Here is a 15653-nt window from a genome sequence, read left to right on the forward strand (position 1 = left end):
ACCCTATTCTAATTGATTTTTCTAAAGTGCGCAGCCCATCAATAATGCAGGAAGTGAAGTGGGGTGGAGTGGAAGAATAGATATGAAATTAGCCATATTATAGATGGGGATACATTAGGCTCATAGATACTGTATGACAGATAGAAAGCCAAAACAAACAACAGACACAGTACCAGGAAATCCTGGACTTGCTCTGCTGAGAATAGTACCCAGGGAACTTGGAGCCAGAACACTGCTACCGCAGTGAGGAATAAAATTGGGGGACAGAGCCCTAAGACCTAGAAAAAGAAGCCTGGAAGGAAGATGATGTTATTTGGAAAGAGGTTTTTTTCCCTAAAAAAAAAAACCATCCTCAAGGTTACCCTCAGTCTTAACAGAATGCCTCAGCTCTTTTCATGGGGAGGTGAAGTGCTTGAAATGCATGGGACCTCAGGGTTCTTTTGCACTCCTCAGTCTCTCATAGAAAGTCAACAGTAAAATGGGGATCGATGTTCAAGAAGTAGATGCAGGTGAAATAGTTCCATATGGCCTGGAGAGGGAAGGGGGTGGGAAGCATTCACATAACCCTCGGGAGAAGCCCCATGGTGAGCCTAGAGTGGGTTTTCTAGGCTGCAGTCAGTTGGTTTGAGTCCTGCTAGCACTGCAGATCTAAATGTAGCCATGTCTGGGAAACGGCGCCTTGCACAACAACATGCACATCCTGGTTCGAGTACACAATCACAAGGCTATATTCCTGGCTGGGTTTTTTTTTTTAAAAAACACCTTTTTATTATTTAATTGCAAGTAATACAAATATTCCAAAAATATAAACAGACACTTAATGGCATCAAACATTTCAAGTTTTGGAATAAAACAAATTTCTCCAAGAAACCATTAATCTGTAACCAGGGTAGTCAGAAATCCTATAGCACAGGTGATGTGGGGGCGCAGTCCCCCCTCTACCCTCCAAATCCAGCATTCCCTCAAGTGGAAAAGCAGCACAAGAAAGAGTAACTCTCACACCTAGGGTCCTTTCAAGCAGAAAAGCTTGCCTTTGAGGCTGGAAGAGAAAGGTGTGTCCTCTCCAGGGAAAAAGGCCTGGATTCATTAGAGAAGGGGGCTGGCCAACCAGCACCCCTGCAGAATCCAGGTTTGAGTGAAGCCACCTGCTTTTGAGAGCCCTGTTCTGCAGAGGAGACCGAGTCATGAATGAAGTCCATGAGAGCCTGGGACTCTGCACTAACAAACAAGCCAAACACCCTGGGTTCCCCTTATTCTCCCCAGACACCCTGGAGGCAGTGGGAATTGTACAGAGGTACCTAGTCTCCCAATTTTCCCAAACCTTACTGGTTCAATACAAAGGGAGAAGTTCTACCCATGACTTGGGCATGGAGAATTCTTTAATATGGCACAAGGGGCTCCCAGGAAAGAAGGCAATGGGGCAGGGCAGTGAAGGGCCAGGGGGCTGGCTACTTTTTTAGACTTTCCATGATTAGCATATCCAAAGTTTCTGGGTTCTTATATAAAACAATAAAGGTAAAATTACAAGTTTACAAAATAGTCAACATCTTTGGGAGGCAGGAGGGAGCTAAAAGTCCCAGACAACTCTTAAGGCAAATTTACCGAAGGATATTTCTTTCCCCGTTCAACAATTAAAACACTCGAGTTCATGGTCCAATTCTCAAAAACTCCTTCAGGTCGAGGACATCGCTCTGTTTGCCTCCCCAGCCTGGGATCGACAGGCCTCTGAAGAGCATCCTCTCTACAATGTGCAGAGTTGAGATGCTTAACCCTGACGCTTTCCCAAACTGGCCCTTCGTTTAAAGCTTCCCCCTATGAGAGGGATGTGAACATCAGGCTCTTTCTAAAGAGAAGCCCAATCAGAGACAACTATTGTTGTCACTGAAGAGGCAATATAAAAAACAAAATTTGGCAGAAGGGTGTATTCCTGGAATGGTTGGTCTATGTGTAGGAAGATCTCTCTAATGAAGCATTAGCTCGTTAGCCGAGACCTAGTTTAAATAGGGCACCTTGACTGAGCTCTGCTCATAGCCAAGTGAGGTAAAGAACTCTGGTCACCCTTTGGAGAGAAGCCCTCCACTTGCTTAAGGACTCTGGACCTCTTTAAAGTAAGGGTGGGGGTAATGGGTGTACCCACTGGGACCCACAGGGGAAAGAGAACACTTTTTCCCCTAGCCCTGGCTCATTCCAAGAGTAAACCTGCCATTACTTCAGTAGTAACTCCTCTTGGGACCAGGCTTTGAAAACCCTGCCAAACCTTCCCAAACTACTGTTCCAAACTACTTCTGGCAGGCCTGGCATAAGGTCCTGTTCAAATCTAGTTGAGGTGAATGAGGTAACAGCTCTCTAAGGGAACATGCTTTAGCTGGAAGACCATGAAGACTGGACAGAGGGGCCAGGGTGAATGGCATATTTACAGCTGAGTAGTAGCTAGTGGCTGTAGTGCAGGGATGCCAAGTACACAGGGCTTCCTACGAAATACAGTGAGTGTGTGGACCAGTGGGCCAGGGAGTATCGATATTTGTTGCAGGTCACTTAAAGGGCATCTCAGTAGAGGCAATATAAAGGAATGTCAGCATTACCCCTCCCCCTACCTTCTTTAGAACCAGACTCAGGGCAGCAAGGGAGCGGCCCCGGAATAGAGGCTTAGGAATGTCTTTCAGCAGTCGTCTTTCATTATTGCTCATGTACGTTTCAGGAGGTCCAGGTCTCCAAGCTCCTAATGGCAAAGGCAGGTGGGCTTGGACCAGACGTCAGGAATGTTTTCACTACTGCTCACTCAACCTTGAGAAGCTAGTAGATAATAGCCTGGAGGTAGGGAGGATCAAGTTCAAAATCTACGTGTGTCCCCCCTCCCCCCCACCATGACAACTGGCCGTGGTTGGTTGGTAGGTTTCTGTCAGCACCCAGACTCACCCTCCATTTATACTCAGGAGAACCAGTCTTAGGAAAAGCTGCCACAGAGAAGTAGCTAGAGAGAGAAAATGGACTCTGGAAATTTTGTTCTAGATCTACACAGCTTTTAGGTCCCTGGATATGTGCTCCATGGCACCATCTTGGTATAAAACCCAAGGAGAAAAGATGGAAACCTGAAAGCAGCAATGGAGGGAACCAGAATTGGCACCAAAGATTAGGTTAAAGAGGGACTATAACCAGAATGCATACCAAAACACAAAACAGCTGCTCTCCCTGATTTTCATCCAACTGGCTATTTCCTGAAGCTCTCCCCACCCCCCAACACCAACCCCCACCCCCAAGAAAACATCTGAAAGTCAAAGAGAATGGTGGGGAAGAATCCTAAGTTTTAAGTGTACTGTACCTTAAGCAGTGTGGAGTTTCTTCAGGGAAAGGTAAGGAAATTGGCTCCTAATTACCTTTTAGGTGATCTTCCTTTAGGTTCCACACCACACCCATTTCAGCAGAAGCCAAGGCTATAGCAGAATGTGATTACAAGATAGTGCTGCTTACTTGGGGTTCGCCTTATGAAATCCCAAAAGTGTTTCCCAATACATCAGAGTTCTCCAAACTTGGAAAGCGATTCCATTCTGTACATGTGGCTTAATAAGAATGAATGCTTTTTAAATAAAAGAGCCCCTAACATCATGCTGACTCTGAAGTGCATACTGATTTAGAAAGCTCACATCTGAGCATGCCCTGGGTCTCCTTTCTTTTCTGTGTTACTAAGGCATTTGCAGGAAGCCAGCATACCACAAGGAAGAGAACCAACTGTTGGTTCTTGTTTATTTCCTACCTACAGGACGTAGGTGTCCATGGGGCTGCCCATGCAAAGGCCTCACCATCCCATCCCTCCCAAAAGTCAACTGCTTGGAAGATGAAATGGGAAAGGATTCTGCTCAAGGAATTGGAAGAGCTTCAATGACATTAAAACTGCTCCCTCCTGTTCCTCTGAAGAAGGATTCCTGAAAAGAACTGTTCTCTAGACTTCTCTCAAGATCTATAATCTGATCCACGACTCAGAATAATAGAAATTCTGGCTATGAAAATTCCTCTTGAGCCTCTGACTCCCTCATTCCTTTGCTTTCACCCCAAGCCCAAGCTTCTTTCAGCAACAAACCAAGCCCCACAATCCATTTTTAGAAAGAGAACTTTAAAACAGAGTCCCATCATGTGAAATCAATTCTCTATCCTCCTTTGAGAGTAGGGGAGTCTCTTGTCCATGGTTTCAGAAATGTAACGGGGGTGTGAAGTTGAGGGAAAGGCTAGTGGGAGAAGGCCAGGGAGGAGCTCTTGGTGGGTGGCAGTGATGGCCCCTTGGACCTGACCCTCATCTCATGGCCATGCTTGTGAGGCTAAGGTCTAGGCTCCTAGGATGTTTTAGAAACAATCTCTTTTTGCCACGGTCACCACAGGTCCCGAGCAGTTTTTGAACAGTGTGCATGTGGATCTGGTGCCAGTTTGCCCACATATTATGCTGACAGCAGCATATCCCCACCTCCTTGGCACAGGCCCTGCATATCAGGGAAGACTCGAGGTTTGGCAATAGAGCACTGACTGGTCTTTGTTCCCACGAAAGGTCAATGGCTCTTGGACTGACTCTCTAGGAGACGAGCTCTGGCTCAGTGGAGTCTGACCCTTGACCGTTTGACTCTTCTCCCACCTGAATCATCATGTCAAGGCGAGAAGGTGTCGGTGTCATACACATACACACACATACATGCTCACAAGTGTGTCCCTCTAGTGCCCATGTCATGGAGCAGGGGGTACTAGTTGTCACTGGTCCGCTGTTAGCCCATATTGTCATCTAACCTGCCCTAACTCACTTTACAATTGTTTCTCCCTGCTTCCTGTTTCCGCCATCCCTTCCTGGCTGATACCGAAGGCACAGTGTGTCACAGTCCCCTGCAGTCCTAGATGCTGACAAGCTTGAGAAGGCTACGGTGCCCTCAGCTGCCCAAGGCTAGTATAAACATCTTCTGCTCCACTTAGCTCCTCAAAGATGGGGATCAAATTCAGCAGCTCCGTGTCTGCCATGTCATCAAACCAGGATTGCACAGGTACCTGTAGAAGAACAAGAAGCAGAATGAGCAGGGCAGAGCTGGCCAGCACCCTTGGATTTCAGGTGGAGAGTTCACTGGATTTCAGGACTTCTCCCATCCTTCTTTTCAATGTGGGTTGAGTCCTGTTAGCCTTCCTTAAGTTAGGAAAGGTTATCTCTGGAAGTTAAAAAAGGGACTAAAAATAACCTTCCCGAGTATCCCACAAGACCTAGAAGACAAACCCTTATGAATGGCTCTTGGCACTGACTGCCTCTTCCCAACTCAACTTATTCTACACAATAAACAGGATGTAAGCCTATTAATCCTCCTCCTTCATCTCAACTGTCAGCCAGGGGCTAGAATGAACTGAGACTCAAGTGTACTCACTGCGTTCTCTGGGTGGAAGATGTATGAGGCAGGAGAATTGTCCAGTATCAAGGTTTTCCTCAGGTCTCTCCCTAATCGGCTGAGGTCCTTGACATAGCAGCCCTGGTGGAACACACAAGACTCCCGGAAGAGGCGAGCCCGGAACACACCACACTGGTCCAAGAGATCAGTCACAGGGTCAGCATACTGTTCAGAAAGAAGAAATCCAGGTTTGGTTCCATTCTTCCTTCCCTGTGGGCCCCAAGGTTATCTAGCAGAGGCACTGATCTTTTCTCTGCCTGTTGCCCTCCACTCTATCCCAAGATACCTTGGCCAGGCTGGCAGTGAAGAGGACACACTCAAACAACTCCCCCATTCGCCTCAGGAACTCATCCACATAAGGCCTCTTAAGCACATATACCTGGAGAAAACCAGACAGAACTGTGAGAAGGTGGAAAGTTGGAAAGATCTGGAAGTTTTAGGTAAAGGCTTAAAACTGTCATCTGACTCTTTCCCCACCCTGTTCCAAAGAACAACAATGTGTGCTCAGACTTCATTTGTCCTTGGCATTGGTAACTGGGCTGCCATGAACAGAAAACTTCAGCCCTACTGACCATGGCCGAGTCGGTCAGCATCACTCACCTATACTCTTCTTTCACCACTAGGTTCCATCTGTCAGCTTGGGGCCAAGACCATTTCCATGGCCCAGGGCAGAAAATGGAAACATGGTGGGCAGGGCTGGGGGTGTGTCCTGGGAGTGTCCACTTCTGGCAGGGTGCAGTCAGCTGCCTCCAGAAACAAGTAATCAAGAATAGGCCAGCAGCTGGACACAGCCTATCCTGGATTACTTGAACCTGGCTGTAGCCTTTGCTGGATCTTCCTGTTTTCTTCAGCTCTGGTTGGACAGTCTGTTGGAGTCATTGGTGGGCTAAAAGTGGCCTTACTCTCAAATTCCACTTCCTCCAAAATCACTGCTGAATTGATGGGCAAAAGCCCTCAGTGCTCACCATCCTTGCTCCCAGTTTTTCCTTTACAAGCACTTGGTGGATCTCTTTTTCCACCTGCTCCAATTACGTAATTATCTCCTTATTGTCTTCCACCCCTAAAACTTTTTTTTTTTTGCTTTTTGGTGAGGCAATTGAGGTTAAGTGACTTGCCCAGGGTCACAAAGCTAGTAAGTGTCAGGTGTCTGAGGCCGGATTTGAACTCGGGTCCTCCTGAGCACCTAGCTGGTGCTCTACCACTGAGCCATCTAGCTGCCCTCACCCCCAAAACATTTATCTGTGGCTTCTGAGAACCTCTTAGTTTAAATGTTTTTACTTTTGCTGTCAGTATGTTATAACTACTTGTGAGACCTTACAAAGTCTTAACTGGTCTCTCTGCTTTTCTTTTCTTCCTTCTGCAATTCACTTTACATGAACAGAGGACCTAGACAATGTTCCTGAAATGGCAGTCATTATGTCACTCCATAGCATCCTACTGCACCCAAGAGCCTTCCTTCCAGGGCTGGACCACCTCACCAGCCTGGTCTCGCTATTGTGCAACAGGAATCTCTGCAGCCTGTATGCTCCTCCTATAGAAGTAGCTTGCTCATTCCACAAATGCCATTTTGTCAGAGTAGAATGATGGCCTCCTCCTTCCTTCCACCCTTAAACCCCACTGGAAGCTCTTCTCCAGCACTCCGTCCCTTAATCACCTCTCCCTGCTCACCCTTTCATCCTTTATATGCTGTTTTGTACATGGCCAGTCTTTTTCAGGAGCGCATTCTGTGTCCCTAGCTTGAGGGCCCTGAGGGCCAAACTCAGGTCTCTTCAGGCCCCACCAAAGAGTGCTCAGCTGACCAAAGAGGGCAGCACAGGTGCTTACACAGTGCCAATCCCAGTAAAATGAATAACCAAAGCCTTGTCATGCCATGACAGTGACCACCAGGACAGCCTCATCACCCATCTCTGAGGATGGTTTTCTTTGAACTCTCAAGAGGTCATAAGGACACCAGTGTCCAGCCCGAAATCTATCCTGACCCTCCCAAGGCTTTCTGCATGGTTGCTGCCCTGGGCAGGCAGCCAGCCTGATGAACTGCTGATTTTTAGTTTATTCCCACTATCATACGCTGCTCATAACTTGATCCACAGTGACTTTTGGCCCCAGGGCACAAACCCATCAACATGTAGGTCTTGTTTACCTGGTGAGTGGTCCCCTCAATCTCCACAGGCACTATAAAATCAGCATTGCTGATTGGCTAGAAGGAAGAAAAGTCAAGGAAAGGGTCAACACAGCAGAAAGTGGGGAGCCTATTCTCAGTGAATCTTGGATTTACTGACAAAAAATTGCAAGGAGGATTTCTCCTCTGCTATCGTTTGATAAGATGAACAAAAGCTAAAAAGGCCACTCAGGCTTAGAGCGCTGCAAATCCCACATCAAGCACCTCTGCAACTTACAAACTTGTCTAGGAATAGAGGGCCCACACCACACCTACACCCCCATGTTTTCCTCACTGCTTTCTCTTCCTGGGCATAAAGTAGAAGGTTGTTTGAATACCTGGAAGCCTAAGGAAGGTTTATTCTTTCTTTCTTCCTTGAATCACTAAGCAGGGGATATCTTAATTAGTTGCAACATTCACTATGCTCATTTCTACCTGTGTTGTCTATTCCTCCCTCCTGGCTAATGCTGCAGGGTTCACATAACACCAGTATTCTAGGTGAAACTAAAAAGATTCTCAGGAAAACTAAGAGAAAGGAAAGAGAAGAGGGCTTTATTCAACTTATTTAGACCTACTGCCTATACCCTGAGTTAGGGTGACAACAGCATTAAGCTCTGTTTGGCTTAGCGGATGGTGAGTTATAGCTAACTAATCTGGTATGCAGACATTTATCTGGCAATCACAGAGGTTGTGAAGCTGAGGTACAAAATACCAAACGGAACCCTCCCTCCTGTCTGTCCTTCTTGCTCATCTAACAAATATCTGTTAATCACCTACTACGTGTAAGGCACTCTAGTCTCTTTTAGCTTTTGCCTGAACTATCCTTACCTCATCTCAGTAATCATGTGAACCTCCCAGCCTGAACACTGGAATAGCAAGGGGGCCTGACAAGTCAGATTACCTTAAAGGAACTATGCACGAGGGTCTCATCCAAGTCAATCACCACACAGATTCTGCCTTGATCTTGCTGCGTCACCTCCGGGAGCAGGCATGTGCCTGGGATCTGAAAACAAAAACTCAAGCTGCTAGGTTCCCCTTAGGCAACCTGGGAAAGACAGAAGCACTGCCACAGCCTGCCCAGGGATATGAAAGTTTGGCTGAGCTAGAAAACATCCTCTAGGATTTACCTAAAAGAGGGAACCCCAAAAAGAGAAAGTAGCCAAGGAGTGGACTGGATAAAGAATAAAAGTCTTCATTCCCTGAGCCTGTCATGCAGGAAAACCCTAAGCAGAGCAGATTCCCAAGTTTCCTAACCTTCCCAGAGACATGATCTATCGGGGAGAAACCTGACTTCTTCCTGGGAAAAATAATTGTCCAAAGGAAGAACTGCCAGTTTGACATATGGGGCAGGGTCATCAATTTCAAGATGGAAGGGTTTGTAGCATCAGTAAAAATACTTCACTCCCTAGATTCTTAGAGTTAGGGGGTCTGAGAAGGAAGAGTTCTTCACCCTCCCCCTCCCACCCCCACAGTGTGCCCACTGTCCAATAGAGACAAGAGCTTCAATACCCCAAAGCTGATGCTAGGGATTTTCTAGCTTTCCTGTAAAGCTCGCTAGAAGGCAGGAAGTTGGCCCAGGCACTTGTTTGTCTCAGGGCCAGACTCAGAATGGCACTGCTAGAATTTAAATACCTGGTAAAACTGGTACTGAAGACACTGGAGCAGATCCGACTAGAAAGAGAAAGGGAAAAGTATCAGTGAAAGAAGCTCCTGTTTTCTCCTTCCAGTGTTCTCTGCATCTTCTGTTTCAGACACCAGACCTAAAACACACTTCCCCTTCATACTGTAATCACCTGGTGGAAATGAGAAGCAATTTTATATTTTCTTCTTCAGAGCAGTATAAGATGGCTCCCTACAGCTAAAGCCACACCAGTCATGCAAAAAAGACCTTTGGAGACATGGGCAGCACAAAAGAAGTAAAGGGGGCTTTGGGGCCTAAATGAAATTTTGTTCCCATTCTTACATTTGCTGGGACTGGCCTGCGAATTCTCAGCTCCCTCTATTTTTTAAAAAAGATACTAAGGAACAGAGCTAGATTAAGGGACCAGCCCAGGACATAATGTGTGTAAGGGGCAGACTCAAAGTCTGCGTTCATTCAAAATACTGAAATTTTGGTCTCTTGCTTTGCCCCTGAACTCAAGGGCCTCTATGTAAGCATATGTATCACATACTTCCCAGTTACATGATAACTGGAACAACAGTTGTTTTTTTAAATATCTATTTTATTAAAAGTTTATCGTGACTGGGATTGGTGCAGAAAGGGTCTCGATGGCCCACCCAAACTTATGTCATCCCTGGAAACCTTGAATAACAGTCTTTTTAGGGGAAAATGATTTTTATTAATTTGATTTCTAAATGCTGTTTTGTCTCAGCAAGATGGTCCCCAAATACCTGAAGCACAAATTCAAATTCTTATGACAGCCATAACCAAATCTAAAAAACCCAAAAGCTACAAAGAGGTATAAAAGTTGCTGCTCTAAACTGGCTAGATCTGGCCATAAAGATAGAGGATATATTCTTCTTCTCTTTGGATTGTATCATCCAGCTGATGAAAAAGAAAAGAGTTAATGCTGCAAAGTCTACCATACAGAAATGCAGATTAATACAGTATAAACTAAGTCCATTAAATGCTAAGGAGAATTCAATACAATATAGGAGAAAATTGAGGTTGGTGAGGTTAATCATGGAAGGCCTTCCTTAAAAGGAAGCAGACTCGGGGATTGATTTTTTTGAGAGAGAATATGGGTGTGGGCTAGAAGAAGTGTTTTGAGCATTGCAGCTGACCTGACAGAGGTGACTACCAAGAGGGAGAGACCCTAACTTCTACTGGGGTAGTCAATGAGGGACATATGTGGGTCAAGGCTTTCCTCTACAGTCCTACCCCCACTTCTCAGGGCATCCCTATTACCTTGGCAATGGTGTTGGTTTCCTCCTTGTATGAGGCGAGCTCATTGTTGCAGCCTGACTGGCCAACATGTTGGGCACGGAAGCAACAGAAAAGTGCCTTGAAGATGTTACGTCCACGAGGCTTCTTGGGAGAGGACTTGGAGACCAGACCTAGAACAGAGATGGTGACAAGGTATGAGCTGCAGTGCATGTATCTGGATAGTACTCCTCTCATTCCTATAGGATGCCCATAATGGCAGTCTCTTGTTCTTATTTATTCCCCCAGCAACTTCATTCAGTGGGCAGAGAAGCTCAAAGGTGCTTGTGCAAGGGACTGAGGTACAGAGAACTTGCTCCTAATTCCAGAAAATGAAGCGAGGGCAGGAGCTCAGGCATTCTGCTCCCAACCTGATGTGCTACTTTATCCTAGAGCTGCGGCTTCTGGCACCTAATACACGGAAGCCATCCACAAAGTTAAATTGATGAAGACCAAAGAAATGGAAGTAATTGGTACACAAAACCAAAGTGTTTCAGGTACAACCATCCCTCTCCAACAGAGAAGGGTCAGATTTCTCAGCCCATTAGTTGATTTACCCAAAGTGGAGTTCCCATTCAGCATCAGCCTAAAAGCCCCTGGAAAAACCACAAACTCTGATGATTAAGCTTTATTTTCCCTCAAATCCCCTCCTCCACAGCCAATTTCCTTGGAAGATGTATAACTAACACTCAATTACTCACTTATGGATTACCCACTTGCAATGGCTATCTATAGCAATTCCTGGCTGCATTTCTCATCTTTGCTCAGCAGACTGTGTTCCTTTACCAACCTAACCAATGTAAATCTGAGAAATACAGTTAATTTAACATTAGGTTAAACAGAGCATTACCTGTAAGAGTAACCCAATATTATAATGCATCTCTGATCTCACTCTTTTCGTTTTTTTTTTAGGCAATTGGGGTTAAGTGACTTGCCCAGGGTCACACAGCTACTAAGTGTCAAGTGTTTGGTGTGAGGCCACATTTGAACTTAGGTCCCTTCTCACTTCAGGGCTGGTGTATCTCACTTTTTTCAATATAGATCTCAACCTATCCACGTCTGTCCATCCTATGTAAGTCCTGTCCATTTCCTGCCATAAAGCCACCACAGGGGGTCCACCTCATATGCCAGAGACCTTTTAATCCACTGTCTAGAAAAGCACAGTTCGTTAGTTGGCCACACTTGTAAGACAGTCTGGTGCAGCAGAAAGAACACTGACTTAGGGTCAGCAGACCTAGATTCAAACTGCAGATATACCACTATCTTGATGACCTCAGGGAAATTACTCTACATCTTTAGGTCTTGGTTTCTTGATCTATAAAACAGGGATAACAACATTTTTACTAGCTAGCTCACAGGGTTTGGGGGATGACTGAAAGCACGGAAAACACATCTCTTGTCCCTATCCCCCTGAATCCTGTATCCAAAATCTCCCACCCCGTTTCTACCTCTGCAACTCCTGCTTTATAATGAACAAACTTCCCTGATTCAATTTAGACTTCTTTCTGTCATGCTTCTTCCATTTCCTACCATCCACTGACCTGGTTCGCTCTTCACATCCCCCACTCCTATACTGCATTCTTGGCCATCCTTTCCCAGTATTGGTCACATTTCTCGCACAACCACCTTCTGCCTTTCCCCAAGTCACTGATCCCAGAAAAAGAAGTCAGAATATTTCTTCTCCCTGTTGCAGCAACCTCTTTTTTTGAGGTTCACTCTATCCAAAATTTGTGGCCCAATCCAGATCCTGGTTGTAGTTATCTACTGACCTTCAGACATTTCTCCCTATTTTCTCATGTATTCTGGGTCACACTCTCCCCCTGACTTCAACATACATGTTGTTCCTTCATTCAGCCTAACTTCCAAGTTCCTCAATCTACTCAATTCCCTTGACTTATCCACCACTTCACCTCAGCTATACACAGAGACTGTCACATCCGTGGTCTTGTCATTGTCTCTAAGTGTTCACTTCCATGATCAAGAACCCTAAACTTCCTTATTCAATCGTAATCTCTTATCATTCATCTCTTCCTAAGCCTTACTCCTCTTAAATCTATTTTTTATCTTCACTCTCTCTTCTAATCTCTCCACCCCCTCAGTACTTTCCTCCCACGGCATCACCCCTGTTCTGGCTACATGCTCCTTCTTTCCCAATCTCAACTCTAAAGTTAACGAGTTCAGGTAGGTGCCTTTGCTCCTTGTCCTATCACTGCTCAGGCCTTACCAAACCCAACTCTGGGCTGCTCTAATTCACAGGGCTACTGAGTTCAGTTGGAGGAAGTCACGAAATGATGCATAATTTCCTCCACTTGTAACTAATCTCAGCTCCGTCTCTCTTCACCATAGTCGCTAATTCACCCTCCTCTTCTGTTCTCAAGTCATCCACACCACTGCTCCTCCCACACTCTCCACTACTTAACTGAGTAAATCAAGGCCATTTGCTGGGAGCTCTCTCTTCTCCCTCTCTATTTCAAAGTCTCTTGATATCATCCCCTTCTTCACTCCAGTCTCTAATGAAGAGGTGGCCCTTCAAGGTCAACCCCTCTACCTGTAGCTTTGATCTCTTCCCCTTCAGTCTTCTCCAGTAAACTGTGTACACTAACCTCTCCACCTGATTTCCAGGGTCTCTCTACTAGCTCCTTTACTGCTGCTTACCAATATACCCAAGTCTTCTCTATCCTTGAAAAACCCTCACAAGATCTTACCATCCCCACTACCTAATGACTATTAGATATCCTCACTCTCTTTCCCCCTTTCCAGCCAAATTCCTTGAAAAATAAAATCTATCACTTGATGTTTTCATTTCCTCCATCCCCTCTAAAAGACTGGGCCTCTCTATCTCACTCAACCCAGAAATGCAGTGGCTATTTACAAGCCCAATCTCAGCATGGAAGCTTTGACCTGTTTCATTTCCATCCTGATATAGACACCTGGATTGGCTTACTTCACCACAGCTCAGAACTCCTGAGCTCAAGAGACCCCCCAGCCTCAGCCTTCCCAGTAGCAGGGATTAGAGGTGTTCCACACCATGCGTGGCCTCTCACTTTCTTCTGTACCCTCAGCAATTTGGCCTCTGACCTCACCATTCAACTGAAATTGCTCTCCCCAAAATTACCCATTAGTCTTTAAATTGCTAAACTTAATAGCCTGTTCTTAAACCTCCCTATTAACTGCTTTTTCCTCTTGGATTTATTGTTCTTTTTGGATTTTCCTGACACATTTCTCTTCTGATTTTCCTCCTACCTGACAGGCTTCTCTTTCTCAGATTATTCTGCTGGACCATCATACCTATCCCATTCCCTAACTGTGGGTGTACCCACGATTCAGTTCTAGACCTTTTCTTGCTGTTGGTGACCTCAACTCCTATGAGTTCAATTATTGCCCCAATACAAATGACTGCAAGATTTATATATCCAGCCCTACTCTTTCTCCGGAGCTCTAATCCCACATCACCAACTCTCTGTTACATAGTTTGAAATGGATGTCCTGTAGGCACCCTAAACTCAACGTGTCTAAAACAGAACTCATATCTTTCCCCAAACTCATTCCTCTTCTGAATTTCCCTATTTCTATTGAAGGTACCACCATCCTTTTAGTCAGTCAGGTTTACAACCTTGGAGTCATCTTTTGACTATTCATTCTGACTCATCCCACATATCTACTCATGGAAAATGTTGCTTCTATCTCTGTGACATCTCTAGCATCTCTAACTTTTGCCACTCCATGACTTCATTACCCTTCATTACCTCTCAGCTCACCAGGACTATTGTAATACTGACTCCCTACTCCAATCCAGGCTCCACATAGCCACTCACATGAGTTTACTAAGGTACAGATCTGAACAGGTTTCCCCTTATCCCTAAACTCCAGTGGCTTCCTATTACTTCTAGGATCAAATATAAATTTCACTGACTAGTACCTCATGAGAAGCCTGTTCTTTCTTACCTTTCCAGGCTTCTTCCTCTCCTTTACATGTTCTATGGTCTAGTCATTGGCCTGCTTTTTTTTTTTTAATCCCATGGTTCTCTGTGCCTTTGTACTGGTTGACTGGTATGATTGACACACCCTCCCTCCTCACTTTCACCTCTTGGAATTCTTCCTTCCAGAATCATCCAAATCTCATGTTCTCCATGAAACCTGCCTTGATCCCCTCAGCCCCTAGTGTCCTTCTTCCTTCCTGAAACTGCCTTGTATTTATTTTGTGTATATTCTGTATATTCGTATTATCTCTTCTATTAGAAGAAAAGCTCCTTAATCCTTAAGAGCTGAGACTTTTTACTTTTGTCTTCACACTCTCCTTCCTTTACAGAATCTTTCACTTAACAAATGCTTGCTGATGGATTGAAACAAAAAAAGATTATGTTATTTTCCATTTCTGAATGTCTCTGACTTTGCTCTCTCTCAATTAGCACAGCTAATGAAGTCTCAAGAAACAAGCAATGCTAACTCCTAGTCAGCAGATGGTGCAAGAGACCCACTCAGCACAGCAATGTGGCCAAGGCTCCAACAAGCCCTACTATTTACAAATGATTTATTCGAAAGGAAATTCACACCTGAAATGTCCTGAGTTCTGTAGCCTATCCTAGGTCTGTTAGGCCACTGACCATCAATTCTGAGTTAGAAAGGAACTAAGACCTGGTCCAGACCCTTCATTTTACCCAGGAGGAAAACAAGGTCCAAAGAGTAACTTATCCAGTGTCACACAGAGCTGGGTTCGGAAGCCAGGTCCACTGGACCACCTCAAACAAGCACAATATGGTAGCAGTAGCTAAGATTTATTTAGTGTCTATGAAGTCAAAGTCACTTTCTTTATGATACCCTACAGGGTAGGCAGTATAAATATTATTTCCATTTAAGAAGGATGCAGTGGTTTGTTCTAGGTCACAGAGCTATTAAAAGGCCAGTGTTTTCCACTCTGCCTAGTGCCACCAAGCCAACTGGCTTGGCCAAAGTGAAAGTTACATGGAAGCAAGAAAATCAAAGGCTAAAATAAATGTCTCTCTTTGTAGAGCAGACATTCAACATAAGCCCCTATAGTGTTGAAGGGTTTTTTTTTGGGGGGGGTAGGGCAGTAGAGAAAGGATGAAGCACAGAAGGTGAAGCATTTGGAAAGATCACAGACAGCTCTAGGATTCTGGTCCCAAATATTCACCCCCAGTCTTCATAC

General features: G+C 45.1%; 1 protein-coding gene across 2 annotated transcripts in view; it reads right to left on the reverse strand.

Moving 5' to 3' along the window:
• Positions 1 to 730: 730 nt before the first annotated feature.
• Positions 731 to 15653, reverse strand: part of CTDSP2 (CTD small phosphatase 2) — a 28886-nt gene continuing 13963 nt past the window's right edge. For both annotated transcript variants that reach the window (XM_020990151.2, XM_078146071.1), the window contains exons 2-8: positions 10472 to 10620; positions 9196 to 9234; positions 8465 to 8566; positions 7546 to 7602; positions 5692 to 5784; positions 5385 to 5570; positions 731 to 5019 (exon numbers count right to left, since the gene is read on the reverse strand). In XM_020990151.2, the coding sequence (XP_020845810.1) occupies positions 4894 to 5019; positions 5385 to 5570; positions 5692 to 5784; positions 7546 to 7602; positions 8465 to 8566; positions 9196 to 9234; positions 10472 to 10620 (752 nt within the window). In that variant the 3' untranslated portion in view covers positions 731 to 4893. The remainder of the gene's footprint in view (positions 5020 to 5384; positions 5571 to 5691; positions 5785 to 7545; positions 7603 to 8464; positions 8567 to 9195; positions 9235 to 10471; positions 10621 to 15653) is intronic.

This window comes from Phascolarctos cinereus, unplaced genomic scaffold, assembly GCF_003287225.1.
Source record: "Phascolarctos cinereus isolate Bilbo 61053 unplaced genomic scaffold, phaCin_HiC Scaffold_1;HRSCAF=81, whole genome shotgun sequence".
NCBI lineage: Eukaryota > Metazoa > Chordata > Mammalia > Diprotodontia > Phascolarctidae > Phascolarctos > Phascolarctos cinereus.